The sequence below is a fragment of the Melanaphis sacchari genome, unplaced genomic scaffold, assembly GCF_002803265.2.
Source record: "Melanaphis sacchari strain LSU unplaced genomic scaffold, SCAv2.0 Contig247_pilon_pilon, whole genome shotgun sequence".
In the NCBI taxonomy this organism is placed as follows: Eukaryota; Metazoa; Arthropoda; class Insecta; order Hemiptera; family Aphididae; genus Melanaphis; species Melanaphis sacchari.
Genome location: NW_020271122.1, coordinates 82454 through 107805, shown reverse-complemented (window position 1 = coordinate 107805; position 25352 = coordinate 82454). Strand labels below are relative to the sequence as shown.

Genomic DNA, 25352 nt, shown 5'->3' with positions numbered 1-25352 from the left:
TGTATTGTACCAAGGTGAGAAAAAAGAAACTAACCTAATACACGGATTACAGGTATACTCTCTAAATGATAATTATTATATGTTGTTTTTAAATTAATTAATTATTTAACTTATATTGAGGTTGAGATAAATTTTATTTGTATGAAATTATTTAATAATTGTTTTTATATTTCTCTATGATACTTTTTAATTGGCAGTGTCTAGTAAAATATTTAAAAATTATAACTAATTGGTAACTTAGTAACTTTTTTCAATTCAATATACTTTTTTTGTACTAACTTGTTTATACTAGAAAGTCGAAATAATATTGATTACATTTTTAAGAAAATAAAACAAGTATATTTTAATTGCTAAGCAGGTATTAAATTATTATGAACTCAACAAATATCTAAAGTGGTTGATATAAATGTTTAATATTAAACAAACTAAACCCGGTATTTTCATTTGATGAATGAATATTTTCTTAAATTATAACTTATAAATTTATATTTTAGTGATAGTAATTTAAATACTATCATGTTTGTATGAAAATTAAACAAACATATTACTATAATAGGTATATATAAAAATGTATTGTAGACAGTAGTTTATTTGGTTTATTCAGTAGACTTTGGATACCTTGGTTTTACTTGTTGATATTTCACGACAAACGAAAAACTTTTATACCTATAACTTATCATTTATTATTAGAGTAATATAACATTTCTTTGTGGATTGAGTATATTTTAGTAAGGTGTCCATAAATATTGACTATAAATTAATTTGAAACCTTTTCGAAAGTAATTACTTATTAATTATTATGTTTAAAAACTATATTTCGGTAGTTATCAATAAAAATAAATTAGCTAAATATTATTATAGTATATATTATATAATAGTCAACAAAAATTATTAAATAAACGGCAATAATAGTATACAATGTATTTTATTAAATTAAGATACGTTTGATGTATTTTAATGCACATTTGGCAGCTGCATTTTGAGCTTCTTCCTCTGTTTTTCCAGTACTTAAGCACACCAAAACAGGTGTAGGTGTAAGTGTTGTTATTTCCAAAGACATATAAACTTCATAACTATCTTTTTGATACTGGATGTATGTGGTACCAAAGACTTCTTCATTTGCAAGTTTTGTCAAAAAATCAAAAGCACTCATATTAAGTTCATCCAATGAATTACATTTCTTCAGTTTTTGTACACATTCATTTTTAGATGATAATAATTGGTTAGAGTATAGATTTGTTAGTTTGAAAATATTACACAAATCGATATTTGTCGGTGTTATCATGTCTCCCATAGAGTTATCAGCTGTTTCATGAGTGAAATTTCTACTAGGCGTAGAGGTTTTCTGTTGATTCATATTAATTTGATTAAGCACTAATTGAGCGGCTTGTTTTTTTGCAACTTGCTTGGCATCAGCTAAGCCAGTAGATTTATAGGGCCCAACGGAACATATAACAGAATACAAATACTTTTTGTTTATATTGTCATATTCTTGGTGATATTCATACTTAGGTAGCTCCCTACCACACGCTACGCATATCTCTTGTAATTTACCAATGTAGTTGATAGGCATTTTGGTTTCGTTGCTGTTGATATAGTAGTTTTGGTCCAAAGTCATATTCGCGGTATCATTTATGACTTTATTTATTCTCAAATCGTGCACGGAATCTATCGATTTCTCGCTACTGGCATTCGACGTGCTAGTTCCATTGGTTTTATCTTGATCCATATTAATTTGATTAAACACAATTTGAGCGGTTTGGTTTTTTGCGATTTTCTTTGTTATTCCAGCGCCAATGGATCTATAGGGTCCAATAGAACACGTCGCATAAAACAAACAATTTTTGTTTTTATTGTCATATTCTTGGTGATATTCATATTTAGGCAGCTCCCAACCACGAGCGACGCACATCTCTTGTAGTTTGCCAATATAGTTGATAGGCATACTGATATTGATGCTGTTAACATGGTAGATATGGTCCATAGTTATGTTCTTTGCATCATTTTCGTCTTCACTTTTTGAAAATCTGTATACGGAATCCATCGTTTTTTCGCTTCTAGCATTCGACGTGTTAGTCTTATTGGTTTTATATTGACTTGAATTAATTTGATTTATCGTCAAATAAGCAGCATGATTTTTTGCGGTTTGCTTGGATCTCCTTACGCCTGTGGATTTAAAGGGCCCAGCGGAACATACTACGGTATAAAAATTTTTCTTGTGTTCATTGTCAATATCTAGAAAGTATTCATATTTTGGCAAATTCCAAGCAAGAGTTATACATAACTCTTGTAGTTTACCGATGTAATTGTTGGATTGAATAAATGTAACATTACTCTCTAGACATGATGACTTTGTTGAGTTCAGAAAATAGTTATCTAGTTCAGCGATAGAAGCCAGCTTGTCCAAAAAATTGTTTGCTGCGTCGTTTATTGCTTCATCACTTGACGAACCGCATCCGTAGGTTACGATTTCCCCACATATGGCATTAAACGTAAAGATCTTGTTCGGAAATACACCCGCCGTAGAAACCATATTGTAGTTCACTGATTTACCGTACTTAGCCATAATGTCGTGAAGCCGGGAAACAGCTGGTAAATATCTATTGATGGATTGCAATCTATTGGTTTCGGTTATCGCATCCGTGTGCTGCAGTGGTTCCTGGATTATATTTCTCGAACAACTGTTGCTGCGAGCGGGTCTCATGTCATACGATATTGTACTGTCGTAAACGGTGCAATTTTTTCCGACAGGCGTGGGATTCATAAGTAGGCGAAAGAGAAACTTATCGTTAACGTTTAGTAAAGCGAAGTCTATGTGTCGCAAATTACCGCCTTCGGCGATATTCTCATTAAAGTCAATTAACTTTGCAGATATGATTTAGCTGCATTTTTACGCATAACCATTGATGATACTGAAACAAAATATTGGTAAATGAAATAGACGATAATAAATGTACGTTTTAAGATTATTATTGTTTAAGAATAAATTGTAGATAAAAACGTATGCAATGAAATACACAATCAATCGTTTTTTGGACAAAACCTATGCACGTAATGTTACTGTAGAAACAAGAGTATATATTATATTACCTATAATATAACGGTTGCGTTTGATTATTATGATAACGTGATCTGTCCGACCGGCTGCAGGTAAATGTGAAATATAATATAAAATATTATTATTGTGATTACTAGTGATGTGGATTTTACACATTACTACTGAATAAGTGTGTAGTCATTCGTTGTCGATATTATCGTATACTACAAACCATAGTTTACAAATATTTAATAATATTCGTGCATATAGTGGGTTGGGTTGGTCTGGTTGAAAATATAGTGGGCGAAAGTCTAGTGATCGGAATGTTATGTAATTGAAATATATTGCAGTAGATAAACATAAATTTTGAGCCAAAAATAATATAATAATAAAAAAATTAAAAAACCATACAAATAAAAAATGTTGTTTTAAAAAAAAAATTAACTAATTTATTATTAAGTAAAATAAAAATGTAGTAAAATATTAAAATAATTAGATAAGTATATTTATAAAATTATATGAGTAATTAAAATTTAAAATTTTGAGCTATTCTTCCGAGTACTCTAATAAATCATAACCAGCTAGATCAGCTAAGATCTAAGTCTTTGTTGCACTTTTTTTAAGCGTATATTGTAGAATTATATAGGTACTTGATGATATTTACAATTTTCATATGTCGTAATAATAGTAAGTTTTCATTTTTTTAAATTAAAAATAATTCATCTTTTAGTATTTGGCACATCGTTAGGGCTAGACTTATTTCATTAATAAATGTTTGTTTTTTGTAGGTTTCAATATAGCGTTTTTGACGTTTTACTAATTGTAGAATTGCATTTTTATTCACTTGCAAGGCTACAATTGTTGAACACTCGTTAATAGATTTCTGATAAATCTGTAATGGTTGATCTTCACTTGAACTTGCAATTATTTTAATTTTATTTTTCTTACTTTCAAGCCTATAGATTCGGGAGAATGACAGTGTTGATCTGGAAAAAACATTAAATTTTTATTTAGTTCGTGTTTTTTTTTTTTTTTATTTGTTTCAAAAGTTTGAATTTTGCACCACACTTATTAATACAAATTTAACAAAATACATGTTTCCATCAATTTTATGTACCATATCTCTTTATATATGAAATTATTTATATTTAATAATATTTCTTCATAAGTGCTAGGAAAAATATCAATATTCATAATAAAATATAAAAACTTTATTAAACTAACGTAAAAAAAAAACACTATACGTATACTGAACCAAATGACTAGAACCGATACTGAATTGTCGATAAACATAGTAAAGTACCTACTACGATAATCCTACATACGGGCTACATCTAAAAAAATGGGCGATTGTAAACTCTCCCGATGTTTAAAAATCGGGAGAGTTTACCACCGCCCGTTATAGTCATTATAGATTCCAGATTAGTTTATCTAATATTTTTTTGGGCGGTGGTAAACTCTCTTCTTCGACCGAAAACCCTACTTAGCCACAAAACATTTCGACCATATTAATAAAATATTCGATCGTTTTTCAACTATAAAACGATTCGATCACATGATATTTCGATCATATTTTAACGATCACTAAATCTTTCACCAAATTATTTGCACCGCATATCGATACTACTGTACCGTAAGTTTGTTCTTTGGTACTACTTTGCTTCTATTTAAGCAAAAATGTAAAGAGCATCTAATTAAGGTAAATCTTTCAGCGATATGTAGCCATTGACATATTTAGGAATGGGGTTCCTGGCGGTATTTCATTAAAATGTTAATGCTGTATTTTAATTTCATGTTATTGCGTGATACAGACGTGTGAAAGCGTATTCGCCATAATGACTTCGTGTGTTATGGTTGTTAAAAAGTCGATTATTTCTATAAAATACGTTCTAGATAATTTAAACGAAATTTGTAGAATAATAAAAATTAACAGTTTAAAACAATAATTATTACGATAAAGCAATAACTTACACGGCGTAAAATTACTAGTTTTCATAATCAATTATTAATTATTCCATAGAAGATTTTGTTTAAATATTTTTCAAAGAATTTTAGTATTTTTTTATTGACATTGTAAATAACAAATTCCTTAATATAATAATTAAAATATATTCCACAGTTATATACATATTATATATGTAAAAGTTTATATTTATTTGTTGAACATTTCTTAAAAAGGATGTCTCAGATGTCTGTGCATTATTTATTTTCTCTCACTGACACATGCTCAATATAGAAAATTTGAGTTCAGCAAAACCAACCTTATGATGTTGTTATACAATTAGTCACTTAGAGTAAATCGACTTGTTATCAAACATAAATTTAAGAATATTATCCATTTTTTACAATGTTTCAGTTTATATACAAGGTATGAGTACGTAAATAATTAGAATTTTAAAATGCTTAAATATCTCACTTTTATATTAAGATATTAAGAATAAAGTTTGTATTAACACTAATAATATTATTAATTTTAAGTTTGATAACAGGTCAATTCACTCTTAGTATTAGAATAGGTATTATAGATAAAAGTACAAAGTGTTACCTTCAATAAATATTGTACACTTTTACCATCAGGCAGCCTCTACATGAGGCAGTTGGCCTAGGATGGCAAATTAAATAACACAGAGGTATAATTTACTTCAAAACAGAGATCGAGTGACCAATATTGTGATACGTACAATCAGTATTTACGCACCGTTATGCTACAAATATATATATATATATATATATATATAATAAAGAAACGTAAAAAATACAATACAAATTATAATAATAATAAACAAAAGAGAGGCGCCACAAATATAAAAATAATGAATAAGAAGTTAACTAATATACAAATAAGTAATGATTACTTTACGTGATTGTTATCACTGATATCACGTATCACTGATATCGTCCGGATTGCCCATAATGTTATCTTATGGTCTACCGCTCCGCCGACTGGGTTTCGTGCAGTGTAACCACTGGAGACTAGTTACACTCAGTCATTGGGCGGGGCTGATAATAATGATAAGACCGGGTGCCGAGTGCCAGTTTCTTTATCTCAAAATGTATGTATTTACTAATTTCGTAATTTTTCGTAATAAAAGGAAATAATAATATTAAAGTGTGCAAGATCGACAGTGACGTCCCACACGATAACACAACGAAATCGCAGGCAGTTCAACGATTTGACGCGTTAGGACAAGTGTTCACGATCGTCGATTATCAACTTCACAAAACGGCTGGTACGGCAAATAGCCATAATACCTAACGTATACACGTGCGACGTCTCATATAAAAGTATATGACGGTTGCGAAAAAAGTCTCGCGCGAAAGTGTAACAACCTAAAGGTCAGAGCCCTAGCTCACGAGCATTAAACAAAACGACACACACGGCCAATAGCGAAAACGCACACACGCGTGAGAATATTACTTTCCTATTTTACACACAGCTGTTAACATAATATGCCGACGAGCTTAACGCGTACAAAGGTCGCTGTGCTCGGTCTTGAAATATCGCAATGTAACGGTTAGCATATTATATTGAATCTTGAACAAATGTATAATTAATTATAGTTGGTTAATTTTAATGCAAATTTAGTAAAGTTATTATTATTGCTTGTTTTTATAAACTTAGTGTTGATTTATTTTTGTAGAAGACCGCTCCTGAAATAGTAAAAAATATTATGACCCAAAGCGCCAAATCTTTTAAAATATCTACGATGGAGCGTATATGTATGGAGACCACAAAAATGGAAATTATATTTAATGCTATTGTACGGATGTGGTGTGTTTTTAACTATCATGAGCCTACGAGACTGCAAATAACGATCCGATAGTATTATTAAACGATTTATTTTATTTACATTTAAAACAGTAAGTGTCTCCGATCGTATTTTATTCAACATACATTTTTGATGTTTTTAGAAAAAATATTTTAGGGGTTATATATCACTTGCATCATTCCTCGTTGAAACACTACTGATCCGACAAATCACGTAACAAGGAGTAAATTTATCCTACCAGTCAACATAAATTATCAATTTGTTGATAATGGAAAAGAGCCCTTGAAAAGTGATACCTACCTACAACTAATAACCTTTCATAATGTTAAAAGGTGGAAATAAACATAAATAATAAGTGAATATTGTCCATTGACTTTAAAAATGATTTATTATTGTTGCGGTATAAGAAGGAAATAAGAAAAAAATTCATAAATGCTTAAAAATAAATCGAAAAAAACAATACCATTTAGTTTAATAGTCATTTAGACAAAATAGTACACGATGAATAATTAATAATAGTAAAAAGTATAATATTAGTATCATCAGTTATAAGTACATGAAATAAATAAATAATAAATTAAACCACGTGAGGGTGGCTAGTGTTATTGCTTTTGGTTTGAATACGCCATGTGGTGAGCAGCGTCGTCGAGTTGCATGCTCCGGCCGTGATGAGATGGCGACTCAGTTTCGTGACCACCTCCCTGTTGTGGCTGCATAAGTTTCTTGAGCACCATAATACCGGATAGTACCAATGCGATTTTGCTTAGCAACAGCGCCTTGACTGCGATTAAAGCGATGATTTTTAATGCCATCGGTCCCATTACAGCGGCAGCCGTCATACCGGCCATCATCATAGCTTGTTGCATGGCTTTGTCCTTCTTTTTGCGACCTATATTACGATAAATTAAAACGAACCCTCCGTTATTATTGCGTTGTAAGGAAAACATGTATTACGATGATATATTATAAGCATTGTAGGACCTCATTAAGATTCCTGTTTTCCACAAGTTAAAACGAACAAAGAAAGAACGTACAGAGACGACTTTCGTATAATAATAATATTATGTACATTTTTAATTATGCGTCATAAATGATTAACGAAAACTGAAATCTAGCTATCTAACGCACTAGCTGTCTATCGAAATCCACGGCCAATGGCCATGGTCATGGTCTCGGTCAAAAGACCGCATATTACAGTGAAACGTAGCCCGTAAGTAAGTATATAGGTGATGCAAAGTAAATATAATTTACCCTGTTATCCTCGCAGTTTTTAATTAATGCTTTAATAATATACTTATCGAATATTGTGGGGTTTTATCTATTTTTTTTAAACATTTCCTTACAAATAATAAACATCTAGTGGACATAAAATACTGTAAATTTAAATTAAATGTAGATAGATACATTATTTTTTAAAAGTAATGAAAATTGAATACATGATATATTGATTAAAGCAACATAAGATTATTATTCAATGAAATAATGCTAAAAATTAACAAAACAAAACATTATTTAGTGCTTTAAATTGTAGTTATTTTTTAAACGAAGTTTTATTTTGGAAAAATAGAATTGAAAACAAAATTGAAATATTTTTTATTTTTTCTTCAATGTTAACTATATAAAAAAAATTAAGTTGTGACATTGAGTACGTATTTATATCGGTTCTTCGATAAAACAATAAACTAATAACAATATTGAAAAAGAATAGTTAATTTGTCAAGCATTTTGTATCTCACTGTTATATTTGTAAAATATTAAGTTTAGTATTTTATAAGACACGTTCCCTCCCTCCCAAAGATCACTGCCTCTTCTCATGAGATTATTGTGCCACAATGAACCCCTATCACTGCAGTTTACTATTTAATGTGTGTCTGAAAAGATTGAATTGCGCGCATAACCCTTCGATAATGATTAATTTTATTAATATGTGAATACAAGCGTTGGAAAAAATACGCGCTCTGGAGGTACACACATATTGACATATCTGATATTACACACAGTATTTATATAGGTATGATGATGAGTCGCGGTCCGTCGATCTCGGTATTGACGTACTCGTGCGTTAATAAAACCGCGAGTATGACAGCACAGACTAATAAATGGTTAGGTTAGAATGGAACGGCTATATTTTATCCATCTGAACACGTACTTGCCATACGATAATAGTTATTTAATAACGCACGTCCATGTTAATAGTGCGCGCTAATATGTCAATAATATGTACCAAATAATAATAATAATAATAATAATAATAATGCATTGTCGCCGTGTAAGACTGTACCATGCGGATATATTATCGCCTGTACGCATGTAAGTGACTCGATTTCTAGACGGAACCGCATGAAATGTGGTAAATCGAAATTCAAGTATTTTATCAATTTGGCTAAACCGTCGGACGAACGACTATTTTGACTTAGTCGATTTATATACACACACACATGTGTGTGTTTCTAGAACTTTCAACAAATCGGAGGGGCGTTTAACATCCCCTAGGACCCCTGTAATTCACAGCCATTCTAATCGAAATCGATGTATTTTGACGATCGCGGGAAACGTGGTGTACGAAATGCAACGGAAAACGCCGTGTGCTATAGCCTATAGCCCTACTCGCTTAAATATACTATTCACTATAGCACCGTGTGACCGGTGTTCAGAATTTTCTCGTTATCCCTCAAATAATTCAACTCGCAGGTATATTGTTTATAATTAAAACACGATACAATTCGCCATTTTCAACTAGGCATATTTTATTTATTATGGTACCTAACTGGTAACGTCATGTGTTAACCACCTGTACAGCTATACCTTAAGTTTAAATAGAACGTGGTGATAGTGAAATGGTGATTCTAAGACGGGTTTCCACACTATCACCGTGTCGTCGTGTTCCGTACGTTTAGTATATTATGTACCTGTTCCTATATCACTGACGGCTAATTAAACGTTGGTTTTACGCGTTATCAACAAGGTAAAAATATTAAATTCGACTCTAAACGCGACACCGTTGCAAAAATGCGGGAAACCCGTCTCGAACGACTTAAATATTTTTTTCGCGCGATGTACGTTTCGACGTTTTTAGCTTAAATCGCGTTCGCTCACCTTCTTGGCCGGCTCCGTCCAGCACGATGGTCCTGGTGGACATGAGACTGTCCATGCGGTTGGCGAGCATGTCGTCCAGCAGGGCGTTCTTGGCGTCCGCGTCCGGGGCAGCGTCCAAGGCGGCGCGGTCGGCCCGTTCGGCCTGCGGGTCGACGGCCTGCAGCGACTTGCCGGCCCGGGCGGCGAGCGTCACGCCGTCCGCTAGGGTCACGGCGGGCTTGCTGAGGGCTCGGTCCAAGGCCGTCAGGGCTTTGGACTTGAGGCACACGGTGGCCGGTGTGGTCGTATCGTCGTCGCCGAAGAAACAGTCGTCCAGCACCGACCACAGGACCACGCCGAATCCGTCCTCTTGCCGTTGTTGTTGCGGTGGTTGTTGCGCCGCAGGCACGGAAGCGGCGGAAACGAAAGCGGCCAGCGAGACGCAAGTAAACGAAATCGTGACAAGAGAAAACATTGTTTTTGGTTTTTTTTTTCTCGAATAAAACACTGTAAGTATTATGATAATAATAATAAAAATAAAACAAATTTACTGTCTTTCGTTGGACGAAGACCGTGCGCGACGATTTTTTACGAATACCGCGGTTGTGGTATTTATAATATATAGGTATACAAATAAAACGTACAAATAGTAAAAATATTATTTGGTCACGTGCGGACTCGACAGTCGTCAGTGTAGATGTGATGGTTCTAATCGGACACCGAGAACTTATATACACACTTGTCTATCGTTTGGTCAGAGTACCGTGAAAATAATGGATGAGTTTCAACGGATTCACCGGCGGCTGATGCAGACGTGTATCTAATATCTATACTGTCCCTGTTCGCTCCGCAGCGGGAATATTGCACGCGTTTAACCGTGACCATCCGATACGTTTTCTGGTTTTCACATAGGCATACATATACGTGAACGGACGAGGATTTATATGATGTTATAATAGTCGAGTTATTATCAACAACTGCATAATATTGTATTTTGTTCCAGCACGGTTCGCCATACACTATAACGAAGAATTCATTAAATGTTTCCCTATTTTTCTTTTGACAGTTAAAATGTATAAAAAATATAGTATAATAATATTTTATGATATGTAGGTATCGTTTAAAAATATATAACTGTTATTATATTTGACAAATATAACATTTGTCAATCGATATTCCTGTAGAGGTAGATATAGTAAATCGTATTAATATTCATATGCATTTTAGATGCCGAGCAGAATAGTGAATATATTTTTATTTTCAACTTAATGTGTGTTTTCTGGTAGCTATTTGGAACCAGTTGGTACTTTAGGGGGAGGGTTGAGGGTCAAAAGTAAAGTATTCCAGTATTTTTCTTAATAATTGGTAAAAACAAAAAATAAATAAAGAAAACCGAGAATTTTTACGTCAAACTAGTTTTTGACTAAATTGATTTCTTTATTCTGTTTTAATTTGTTAATAATCGCAGAAATTCAAAACTTTCACTAAATATTTAAATTATTATTATTTCTTATACGTAGTTTAATCTTCAAAAAATTGATTCTTATTGAGTTATTTATAAACATGAGACATTTTTGATTTTTTAGTTTTTTCTGTAAATATTTATAAAAAAATATTTATCGAGTCGAAATTCTTGATAATTTAGTAAAATAAGATCCTACAAACTTATTTTTATTGGAACCAAAATATTTAAAAACGTATAAACACAAATCTATTATAGAGGAATAATTGTTTGAATAAAAAAATTGTGTTTTTATCAATAAATCATCATTACAGTATTAATTTACTATATTAGACTTTAATATATACATTTCTTTTTTTTTTATTAATCGTTCAATGATTCCCACCATGTTATAATAAATATGTTTTGAATTTAATCAAACAGAATTTTAAATATTGATTGATATATTTAAGAATTCGTATTTTACTACCGGACCATAGATAAATTAAATAGTATAAATATATTATTCTTAAACATTCAGTTTCCCATACACTTAAAATTACATAGAATAGCAGCATAACAAAATTGGACGTTTCGTTGTAGAGCACTTTAGTTAAGAAATGTTTGTATAGTCAACGTTAAGATCATCATATGTTTATAGTTAAATGTTTATAAAAAAAAATTGTATATACTTAAAAGAACGTTGTATTAGAAGTTAGAATTTCATTTCTTAGCTAAATTGAACATTTCATAAATTTTTAACTACAAAATAATTTATAATTTTTTTGATGTTGATAGATTTTGTCAAAATTTGAATTTTAAATGCCTATACAAAAAAAAAAAAATTGTACCTACATATAATACTTTTTAAACTGTTATTATTAAAACTGTCAAAGAAACTTGTAAACAATTTTCAAGCATTTCAACCCAACAAAAATTGTTCGTTTATGTGTCATGTTTATGTTTATATGTATAAGTACTCTAAACGCTCATAAAAATTAATTTGAATTTTCAATAAACTTTTGTTTTAGTAGAGTAAACAAACTTTGGAGAAATCTTGTATTAAATTTTCATAATTTAGTTTTCATAAAAAGAAAAGGTAAATGCTCGTATTGCTCAATTTTTTTTTTAAATGCATTCACAACAACTTAAAAGGAACCTTGAATTGAATTTTCAAGATTTTCAATAGAGTGAAAAATTATTTATCGACAATAATTTATTGATTTTTTTAAATTTTTTATTATATTTTTTTGTGATCAACCGGAAAGTATAAGGCAGCAGAAGAATAGTAGAATTTCTCTGATATGTTTGTGACCTCTCATAGACAAAAATTTTTTTTATTTCTAATATGACTTAAATTAAAAAGTATCAAAATAATTTATTTTGGAAACTATAATAAACGCATATTTTAATGAAATTCATGTTTTTCATGAAATAAAACTTATGACCGCGATTATAATTTAAAATTAATACATTTTAATATGCTATAAATAACAAACTAATCTTGGACATTACATGGTATTTATTTCGGTTTTATTATTCTTATGCAGATACGCTAGAATTATTTTGATTTTAGTAATATAAAAATAATTATATCACTTAACGGTTTTCTTAATAATATTGAGTATAAATAACATGATTTATTTCTCACCTTTTTTTTCTATTTCATAAGATGGAAATTTCACATAACTACCCATAATATGTCATAACCGGACAAACTTTGCACCACGACTATTGTCATTTATCATAGTCCAAATATTATAGATTTATGTGAGGTATCTCTTGGCTATAATATCTATTTTGCATTAGTTGTTAAATTTTACAGATTTTACTTTTTATAAACATAATTTCAAGTTGTAAGTAAATTTACTTTAATTAAGATAAAAAAAAAAAACCATGATTATCCAAACTTAAACTTTCACTCGTTTCTAAACAATGAGCAAAATATGAAAAAATGGATTATTCATTCCTATAAATATTTATTATTTACATGTTTTATGTTACATTTTTCTAATCTTGAACAAGTAATGAATATTATTATAGTTAATCATAAATATTATATGACTAGTGATAGTAATATTTTTACTACATTATTATTATTTTTACTATATTTTTAATATATTACTATTATTTTTACTATATTTTTAATATATTTTTTTTGTTGAATTAAGGAAACATTGGTCTCGACTTTTTAAGTTCAAAAGTCTTTGGCAGCAGTATGTGCGTGGTGACCATTTCGAACGTAAACTTAAAAGTAAAAAGTAAAGTGCTAACATTAGTTTCACAGTTCTACAATCTGTTCCTAAAAATACCATAATGTTTTTTCTGAAAGTATTTTTTTCTGTAACATAACATAACATCAATATTTTATTAACAATGTGTGATCTTGTTGATAATTTCAGAATCTTTGGATTATAATTATTTACCAGCCTATGATTTATACTTAGCATATTAGTCGTTGTGAGTGACCATATTATTTATAATTAATGGTATATCTATACAACTATCAATACACGTAGTCATGTCAAAAGTTGTATTATTTTATTATAGTACGATTGGTACGTACGTACTATATGTCTATATACTATATTATATAGTTACGACAGCGTAACACGATAGTATATAATTATAATACGTATAGTAACCGAAAATGTATTATCTTATTAGTTATTACTTATAACTTATTAATCTAAAAAATAAATAAAAATCATTAATCGCATTTGTTATTGTAGTAGGGCCGTAAGGGTAAATTCGGTCTAATATAACCATCATATATGATATATGGAACTAACAATTAGACTTTTAAAATATACTTTCCTCTATCAATTTGTGTTTACATACTTGTTTTGTTTACCAAAATCAGTTAAATAATACGATTTATATCGTAATATTATACAAATAAAATATACGAAAGTTTATTTATTCGTATCATATATAATGACATGAATTGCATGATGCTTACAGGTGATTGCAGTGTTATGGTAAATATAATATCAATGTTTTGGACAAATTCAACACATAAAATATTATGTTTCAGTTTTTTTTTATTCGTTTAGACATCCACAGTAATTACTGTTGAAAAAAAAATCGTTTATTTTATTGGAAATTTACAATTTATACAAGGTACAATAAGCAAATAAGTGGTAATACGATGTGAAACGCTGAAAAAAAGTATTGAGTAGAATACCCAATAATATAATAATAGAAACTCCTGAACATAAGTAGTAATTTAGGAAGAAATACACGTTAATTTTGGTAAACATCGAAAAGATTTCTAGGGTATTCGCATTTCAGGCGTCTGGCTGGATTGTTCGGAAGAGTATTGGAATGAAGTTGAATGGTGTTCTATATTTGATTGTAGGCGTATGTAGTATGTGTTAATTGTTTGCCATATGATAGGTATTTGAAAGTCAGTATGCAAAGTGATATTTGTAACATATCAATAGGGGCTTTAGCGATCATTCAGAGGCAGCTGATGATTTGGAACACTTGAATAGTTCTGGTGTTTGATTGTTTGGCAGTACTTTATTATAGATGGTGATTTCGTATGACCAGATAGGTTATTTATTTAAATTATTATTTTTAACTAAATTTAAAAGACTGCGACTTTAGTTTCCGAAGTTCTACAAAATTATAGTGATTATAGTTTAAATATATTTCTAACCATTTCAAATTGCAATAATACACATTTGAACGCATTGGATTTTATCTCAAAATTTGCGTGTTTTCTTTTTTTTTTTCTCAAAAATTAAGGTGATCATTTAAATTTGTTTTCTCTAAGTTATTTAATTGATTCAAAATTGGTTGTGATTAATATACTTAATCGTATAAAAATTATTGAAATACTTCAATTGTGATGTTAGATTTTTTAGAACAACTGCATAACTTAAGGATTTTAAAATTAAAATTATTTTTTATAAAGATATTTTCTCGTGTTATGTATACGTAAACCTCCTCATCATCATTATTACTTGTTGTGCTTAATTATATAGTTGTATATTTCGTTTAAAATAAATAAAAAAAAGAAAAGATATTTTCTTCTCAAAATCGGTATTCAAAAGAAAAATTATCACTGCTTTCAAATTTTTAATAATGTATGTATTTAATACACCGGCTACCACTGAATGATGAGCGAAGCAAGATGTACTTATGATAAAAATCATTGACCGTACTTAGTTCGTAATACTTTTTTTTTAATTTTTGGTATAAGAACAGAATAAAATTTAAAATAATGTATCTACAATGTATAATTACAAGATAATGACCAATGCTGTTAATGCTCTAATTGAGAACGAACAAAAAAAAAAAAAAATTAGTAGATTATACCATTGCCAAAAATAATTCGAATAATTCTTTTTTTTTTAATTATTTATAAACGTGTACAATTATATAGTTCCATGGTTAAATACTTAAAATATTCGCTGTATGAATACGCATAACCGTTTAAATGAAATGTATAGTAAGTTGCTAAAAATATGATATTTTCTCAAAAACACGTTAGATAGTAATAATTACGTTGTAGAAATTCCCGAATTGAACCTGCGTTTCAATATTTTACTACTTAAATGTATTATGTTACTGAAAGCGAAAAAACATCTGGATTATTTAATAGCAGACCAGGCTTTTCATAAATACAGTATAATCTTTATATTAAAATACACATGTAAAGTATATTCATTGTATGTACTGGTTTTATATGTTTAACAATTTATTTTGTATTTCTCAAGATCAATAAATACTTTTAGATTTCTCCATAACATTTTCTATATTCTATTATAAACATGTCTCCTTTTTAGAATTTTTTGAGAAATTCTGTAGTGTAATAAATTTCAATTAATTTATAGTTTATACTTAAACCAATAATCATTAATAAAATTCACCAACACAAACATTAGGAATCTAGGAAATCGTGAATAGAGATACTGTAAATATTAGTGGGGAGTTTAAATATTTGATAGCATATACCAAAACACCTTTACACCCAACAAACTTGTTAATAAAGTAAAACATTTATGTAATTATAAATATCAATAATTCTTAATGTATCTATGATTTATTTTATTATTACCATAATTTTATTTTAAAACATAGAACAATTAATATTTTAGGATCGTTTTTCTGTGAAAATGTTTTAATTGGTAGACTTAGCCTCTTCAGTTTATTTTAATAGTCTGTTAGTATACCTGGTTTTATTAGCCCTACTTAGTTCTAAATTTAAGTTGGACGTAAAATAAAATTAATAATAAATAAATTAGATAAAATAAAATGAAACAAGTACGATTATAACAAAGTTAAACTTAATTAAATTAAAATTAGTTAAAAATACAAATTACGCGTTAACAAATACCGATATATGATAACTTTTCTATAAGAAAATTTCAAGCGATCTAATCCAGGTTAGATAATCGGTTATAATCATTATTGATTCTGTCTTAAAATTAAAAAATTTTATGTTTACAGTATTATACAAATTTTAGTAACTTGAAAATATTATTTTGAAAACCTGAAAAAAATTTGATAGGATTAAACCTCTCTCCCTCCAATGATAATCATCTACGAAAAGAACCAACAATATAAGCTCAGAATTTAATGAGGGTAATAATATTTATCTACACTATCTAGTATTTATGCAAACGTCTAAAATTCGTAGTAGACAATTATTGTTATAAAAGAAAACGACATTCAGCCGGACCAGTAGGTAATAATAAAGTTTTTTTTTTAACTAGTACCTAGGTACACTATAATGTAGGTTAGTGCTGAAAAGGGCATACGATTTTTGTACGATTTGAAAATGCAAGCCTGAAGTCGTGACCCATATCTACCATGGTATCAGTTTTTATATCTACAAATTGAACGTAGTAATGTTATTCGTTTCATTAAACTTAAATATTCCGTTTTGCATATCATCGTGATGGTTAATTTTTTGTGAAATGAAATCTTATTAACATTAATTTTGTGTGACACGCGTTTTGCAGCTTAGACATATTATTAGATTGTATTATTCAAATGATGGAATAAAATTCAACTGGAAATTATATTTTTACATGTATGTATAGTTTGTACACATATTTTTAGTTTACATATTAATATTAAAAACTAAACGCATGATTTCATTGTAGTATTTGAATTAATTTTATCATTACAGTAAATTTATGATCAAAACTTTAAATCCATCTAATATTCTACAAATACTATTGTTCGAAACGTTGTTTACAAATTGAAATCGTTTAAAGTGTATTTTATTAATTTATGGTTATGTACTATGTGTATTAAATTTGATGTCATTGCCTATAGCCTGTTGAGTATAAACACTATAAACTATATAAGTAAGTATCTATATATATAGTTCATCGCCATCATCATCACTGTCATTACACTTTGTAGAATAAGAAGATATAAAATAATTTATAGTTGTTTATAGACTAAAAGTATCAAAAGATTAGAGAATAATAAAATAATATATGTAGGACGTACCTAGGTACTTAATAGTTAATTTTTCATTTTCGATCCGTGTAATATGACAAGTTTATATAGCACTAGATAATAAGCTATATACATAATATAATACATATATATAAATTACTGTATACTGTATAGTATACATATGTGTATATAATAGTTATTTTAATTATATGATCTGTTTATAAAAAGGTTTATGAACGTACTGGCTGCGACAAATAATAATATTGATACTTATAATGTTATTTATACGTACCTATACATTTTAAGATCATACCAAACCTGAACGATTGTTTATTGTAATCTTGATATGAAACGTGTTACAAACATATTATAAGTAAGTATACCAATCAATATTACGTAATTATAAGTTTTTACGAAATAAACGTCAACAATTTTTCGTGATGATTCCGTAACGAAATTAAAATCGAAACACCATTAGATGTAATTATGACTATATAATATAGGTATCTTAAAATGATTAAAAAAAAAAGCCTACCACTTTTGCTAATAATTGTAGTTTTATATATAATATATAATATATAATATTATATATATTATATATTATGTAATACTGATACATTGAATTACGAAAATAGTCTCCATAAAAAACTACTACCCAATCCAGTTAAAAAATTAATCAAATTTGTTTGCTTGAAATTTAGCAGTTTAGGTAGGTAATCACAAAATATTTTTGGATATTATGTAATAATTCATTGGTATTTTAAAATTTTAAACATAATAAATTCATAAATAATAAAACAAATAGGTATTAAAATAAATTAACGATACAATATTGTCAATATTGAAATATTTTTGTCAGGCTATGAGCATGAAATATAATAATATGATAAACACAATTAATTTAATTAAATATACAAATAATTTAAGAAAATATTTATATATATTTTTTTTTAATATGACTCCTATTACATACTGATAGTAATAGCAACATTTTAACTAAGTAATATTTTACCTTATATATTTTATTTTATTATTCAGAAAGTATAAAAAATATGATTAATTTGTGAATTTTTATACCCCGAATATTTTTCTAAGTTTGTGTAGTAGGTTACACTTAACATATAACTAGGTGTCATTAATTGTAAATACTAATTGTTACAATCAATATACACAGGCTATAATATAAATTGTTTCTTTAAGTGTTCTCATATTATTGTGAATATATATAACTTGATGTTTAGCCAACTGTCAAATTTTAATATACATCACAGAATGCGCTTTGACCATGACCGCCATTGATTGAGACGATTCGTGCCCGACAAAATGCGAGTAAATATTTATACGCAAGGATCATGAGCTGAATTTTTATTTTAATCAGTATCATAAAGCGTTCCGTTTTTGTCCCAACCAACTTCGAACGGGACGTTTTTTGTACCATTTTAATATCGTTGTTACTTTATTATTTTGCTTGTATAGATGTGTGTATAAAAGCAAGACCTGCATAGTTATTATTGAAATCTATAAATAGCTATAACTTACAAGTTATGACCAAATATTTTTGTCTAACAAGCATGAAGTGACAATGAACAGTTGTTAGTGATAAAAAAGAAACGTGTGTTTTATCGGTGTATCATACAGCGTAATATTATGAACTCCCATCATAACAATAGTGACATTTACTGTATTTAATAGGCAATCATATTAAATTAATTTTCAAATTATTATTAAAAATATAAAAACTACTAAAAACATTGACAATTTTTTTAGAGTTGAGCCAAAGTTGTTTTTTATGTATAAATAACATGATCATCCTATTATAGACTACGGCACTTGCCATTATTATGTATTATAATTTATAATATTATAAGATTAGGTTTGGCGAAAGCCAACTATTATTAATACGTTACTAGACGTGTGATAGTGAAACTCGTCTTCAAGAAATAATAATAACAACAAATAATAATTGTACATATTAATGTTATTAGCAATAAAATATTGTAAAATGACCAAATCACTAGAGGATATATTTTTTTTTTAACCGTTTAAAGGCGAAAATAAATGATTAGATATGTCAAATTAAAGACAAAATAATTAAACATTTCAAATTCAAATTCATAGACATTTTGATTTTTTTTTCATTTATCAGATCCATATTTCTATGGTACATTAGTAATAATATTAAAATAATAATTAAAATATTTTTCAAAAGATGAGTGCCAAACTTGAACGAATACAATTATTTTTGTCCATGGCCGGTTTCAACTCGTATAAACAACGTTGCTTGGTTTATAAAATAAAGAATAAATAATAAATTAATAGTAGCACATTATTACACACATAATATAAAAATATAACGTGTCGCAAATCACGATAGTGCGCGTGTCATGACGAGATATCGTTTACTGCGGCTTTTGGTTCGAGTACGCTATATCATGAGCTTCAAGTTGCTGTAAGCTTCGGCCATAATGGTGGGACACCGATTCGGTTTCATGTCCACCCTGTTGCGGCTGCAGTAGCTTCTTGAGTGCTATGATGCCAGACAGCACAAGTGCGAGTTTGCTCAGCAATAGCGCTTTTCCGGCAATCAGCGCCAACATTTTGAAAGCCATTGGACCCATGACTGCCGCAGCCATCATACCGGCCATCATCATTGCCTGTTGCATGGCCTTGTCCTTTTTCTTGCGACCTGTTATGGACACGACAAATCAATTGATTAGGAAAGATAAAATGACCGTCTGTAGGGTGCTATCATCGCTATACCGACCCCCGGATTTGTATTTCATGTTGTTTCTTATATTACATGCATCGCGAAAAGTGTAATTCATCTAATCTGTTCATCGTAATAATATGATAATAGGAATTGAAATATAAAAAATTTGCATATTTTTATGACTCAAATGTTCTGAAAAATCTTTAATTTTGACTATCTTTGAGCAAGTGGTTAAGGGAAAAAATCGAGTCATCCTATAAACCTACCACTTTTAAGAATGTCTAAAGACACCATTAATGACTACCTACTTTAAAAAATAAATTTCAACGGAATCTGATCAATTTTTATTTTTCAAGATCGAATTTTTTTGTTTGTTTTACAAGCACCGGACATAAATTATTGGTATACTCGTACACCGTGTAACGATTCGGCAGCGTGGTGAACTTTTTACCTCGATGAAATCAACAATATTTTGTTCGTACCAGACCCACCATCCTAATATTACTTCTAAAAATAACTCAGTAAACTAGAATCAAATAGACAATTTATGATTAATCTAACCGTATTATATACTACTATTTATATTCGTAGTTATTTTCATACACTGTCCACCACCCCTAAAAATCTTGGGTCACAGCTCTTAAACTTAATATTCTAGCACAACCCGGATTGTTACATAATCAATATGTAGGTACCTATATAATATTATATAAGTCGTAATGGGATGATGTGATTTAATTTGTGAACTGTTACGAGAAACGAACAAATCGCTTTCATACATTTAGTTTACGAACAGTGTGCGGCACTTAAAATAATATCGTATAGGAAATAAATAATTATTATGAACTAATGTCATAAAATTATTAAAACCAATACAATACTACTACCTTAAAACGATCAACAGCATTGATCGTGCCCAATTTAAGGATGGGATGGATTTTAAACATAAAATATCGACTATATTAATGTATAGCTTTGGCGATAATATTACGTCTCGGAGTGAGAAAACGACGTACATAATATTATATTACATTTCGATACGACTGTTTTATAACGGATCGCTATCAGGATATTTTGTACTTTAATATTAAATAAAAATTTTAGGATTCGTCGAAAACGAGTAATAATATTATATTAATACGTAAATATTAATACTATGCTCGTCACTCAAATTTAACAAGCGATCAATTCGAATTAAAAAAAAAATTGCAGAGTCCATGGTGCATATCACGTATGTTCAGTATAAATCTTTATTGATACAATATGTAATAATAAAATTATACACATAGCAGGTTCGGTGCGATAGTATCTACTAACACGGACGTGCCAAACGATGTTCGTTGAAAAACGTACTTACGTCCGTGTGAGCTGCAGCGAATTTTCACAATTCACAATATACGTAAATAATATATAAATACTGCCCGTTTTGAACTCGAATTCGGTAAGTATATATTTATATAACATATTAGTATAAAGGCTTCTAGTTCGCCTCTGATTAGCTTCGACAAACGATTTTTCGCAGATGTTATGTTATATATAATACAAGATGATCTATGTATGTCTTCACACTCATTATTTCGAAAAATTTTAATTTTTATGATGATATTATATTTACATAGTCAATGCAAAAGAGCAACATTTAAAAATTATCATATTTTTAAAATGTTTTATCGTTTTTATTTGTAACGGTTTTTATTTTTTTGAATGGCTGTATATTATTGAAAATATGGACATAGTAGTGAACCAACATTTTGTGGGGTAGCCATGTACTACTCTAATTAAAATTTTAAATACTTATGATGTATTAAAAACTTGTTGGGTGTTGTATTATATAATAATTTGATATTTATGTATTAGAAATTGAAACATTCCAAAAAATATTCTGCTTCGAGGTATGAAACAAAAAAATCTATGTATTCAAAAAAATAATATACTCGTAATTTTCGAAATCATTGTTGTTTTGCAATGACCTATCAAATTAAATTATCACAAATATTTTCGAAAATTAACTTTTAATTAACTTTTCATAAATATAATGGTAACACGTAAAAACGGGATTGCGTCTTGTGTCTCAGGCCTCAGCATTGCTTTTTGGGACGGATTTTTTTCCATAAACACACGAGTCTGGTGGAATTTTCGAAAACGATTGTCTAACCATTAATTGGCCCACCCGTCGTTTCTTATAAACAGAATTATTATCGACCACGAGCGGGGCACATCCAAGTTCGGAGTGATCACAAAGCCATATCATAACGATTTAACAACATCGCATGGGCGATGACGTAATACGCGCGTCGAATTCGCTCACCTTCTTGGCCAGCACCGTCCAGCACGATGGTCCTGGTGGACATGAGCCTGTCCATGCGGCTGGCGAGCATGTCGTCCAGCAGGGCGTTCTTGGCGTCCGCGTCCGGGGCAGCGTCCAGGGCTGCGCGGTCGGCGTCGTTCGGCCTGCGGGCGACGGCTCGCGCGACTTGCCGGCCCGGGCGTGAGCGTCGCCGCCGTCCGCGACGGTGATCGCGGGCTTGCCGAGGCTCGGTCCAGGGCGTCAGGGCTTTGGACTTGAGGCACACGGTGGCCGGTTCGGTCGCATCGCCGTCGCCGAAACAGTCGTCCAGCACCGACCACAAGACCGTGCCGAATCCGCCGGACGCCGCCGCGCCGTCCTCTTGTCGCTGATGTTGCGGTTGCTGTTGACGGTGATGTTGTTGTTCGACGGGCACGGAAGCCGCGAGACCGATAACGGCCAGGGCTACGCAAACGGACGGCAGCGCGACGGACGGAGACATGTTGACGGTGTTATTGCGTGTTACGTGTGGTGTATTGCGGTTCGATGCGGTCCTGTGCAGCTATACTGTTGCTCGTGCGCCGTGTACGGACTAGACCGTCGCCGGTGTGGATGTGATGGTTCCGGCCAGGTGGCCGGGACCTTAAATAGGCACGTGCCTGGCGTGACGACGCGGATCGCGTACGCGGCGCTTGCGTAGGTCTTGCCTCCCATCGTCCGCCGCGCGTATATACCTGTACGGCCGACGAGCACCGCCGTGAAATATTGACGGTTTTCGGGTGCTGGTCGTGCAGCGGCCGCGATGGCGATCGTGGGGGGGGGAGGGGGAGCGGGAAGGGAGGTCGTCGGGGCGGGACAGTCGGGCGCCTCCGCCGCCGTGCGTCCCTTCCGCGGTCGGACGATCCACCTCGCGAGTTGACCAACTGACATAGTAAACAGGTGAAACCGTTTTCCAGCGGCTGACGACCGCTCCCTTCGACCGCCGCGCGAGCCGTCCGCGCGCGCCCTCTAATTGCGTTTCGAGTTATCAGACCGTGTATCGCCCGTGCGTCCGCAATGCGTGCATTATTATAATATTTTCTTATTATTATTGTTATTATTATGCGTATATCATATTATTCTATTCGTCATTTACTATAAACGCACCGGAAATACGTATGCGCGCGTGCTAGCTAAGTATAATGTTATTATAATGGCGTCTCGGAACGACTCACTTTCATCGAGAACCCATCCATTTTATCTGTTTGCTAGCTTTTTCAAAAACTAGTAACGTTTTTTTCGAAAACAATCACAATAACCAGGGTCGTTAAAATGAGAAAAATTTCTTTTAAATACATAATATATACGTATTATATATAGATTTATTCGTCGTCATCATTTCTTTGGATTTTTACTAATTTTAATCTCTTATCCCGGAGCAGAATATTATACACTGAGAATTACAATATTTAAAAATCAAATTTTGGACGAGTACTTGGTTAATTATAAATTATTGTTTTGAAGTATTAAGAGTTTAGATGAGCGCAGTGGAGGGACCAACATTTTGCTGAGGATATCCAATGCCACTCCATTCCGTTCAGTTAAACTTTAAGTTCTTAAAAACTACTCATCCAAAATCCAAAATTTACATTCATAGAAAAACTCCAAAATATATTCCGTTTTGAAATAATAAATTTAAAATGATATTGTAAACACATTGTGTTTTCATTCATTTATTCAAAAAAATATTTTAATTCTTTAAAAAAAATATTGTCTTAACGATTTAAAATTATGTGGAAAACATATTGAATCCGACTTTTTTTGGTTTTTTATTTTGGGAGAGGGCTTTCAGTATATTACGTCTATTTATCATGCGCATGCATAGCGTAAGTACAGCTTATATATTTTTATTAATAGTTATACAACACCAATTTTTGATAAGTTCCTATTTTCTATCATATTTTACAGCTAGTTACATCTAATTCATTTTGTCATTACAACATTTATATTAGGACTAATGGTTATTAAATGAGAATTAGTCGAAAGAGAGCCGTATTGAGTCAATCATAATTCATGTTTTTTGTTTATTTTGAATAACATTGAAAATCGGACAATACATAACTTTTCTATAGTTTGAATTCTAGTTATTATTGTTTCTTTATACTTTTGATTGTAAAAGATATTATTTATTATAAATTATAGATATATTTAAAAAAATAAGTGTCTGCAAACAAACTACTATGAAAGAATTTAAATAAGCTTAAGTACTTGTAAATTGATTTTCCTTTAATTAGTGAACTCGTAATATACTATTACAATAAGAAACTTTAATTCTTTTGTTTTGTACACAACATTTAAAGTACGCTATTAATTAAGTATAGTAATATTCTTAAAGAGTCTAATAAACTTATTTTTAATATTGAGTAGTCACCATCAATGGCTTCACGCATGCCAAAATAGCGTACTACACTTACAGAATTTAGAATACATAAATATTGAAATATATTCTCTTGCAATCCATACGGTATAAAAAATTAAGATATAAATAAATTAAATATTTGTTATTTATATGTGATTTATACCTATAGGTGGGCTTAAAACATTTTTGTAGATCCAACCACAAGTAATGT

General features: G+C 30.5%; 2 protein-coding genes and 1 pseudogene across 4 annotated transcripts; all 3 read right to left on the bottom strand.

Annotated features, from left to right (window-relative positions):
* Positions 1-888: 888 nt before the first annotated feature.
* On the bottom strand, positions 889-5791 carry LOC112594908 (RISC-loading complex subunit tarbp2-like). 3 transcript variants are annotated; one of them, XM_025339920.1, is made up of 3 exons: positions 5583-5791; positions 3882-4023; positions 889-2912 (listed from the first exon to the last, which is right to left on the bottom strand). In XM_025339920.1, exon 3 carries the CDS (start codon positions 2762-2764, stop codon positions 929-931), a length of 1836 nt encoding a protein of 611 aa, XP_025195705.1. In that variant the 5' UTR covers positions 2765-2912; positions 3882-4023; positions 5583-5791; the 3' UTR covers positions 889-928. The 3 variants fall into 3 exon arrangements, with proteins under 3 accessions (XP_025195705.1, XP_025195706.1, XP_025195707.1); XM_025339921.1 differs by having other exon boundaries at positions 3986-4023; XM_025339922.1 differs by lacking the exons at positions 3882-4023; positions 5583-5791 and adding an exon at positions 3091-3437.
* A 1459-nt stretch (positions 5792-7250) lies between these two features.
* On the bottom strand, positions 7251-10568 carry LOC112594910. Its single transcript, XM_025339924.1, has 2 exons — positions 9904-10568; positions 7251-7696 (listed from the first exon to the last, which is right to left on the bottom strand). Exons 1-2 carry the CDS (start codon positions 10355-10357, stop codon positions 7410-7412), a joined length of 741 nt encoding a protein of 246 aa, XP_025195709.1. The 5' UTR covers positions 10358-10568; the 3' UTR covers positions 7251-7409.
* A 9283-nt stretch (positions 10569-19851) lies between these two features.
* Positions 19852-23347, bottom strand: LOC112594919 (annotated as a pseudogene).
* Positions 23348-25352: the final 2005 nt, after the last annotated feature.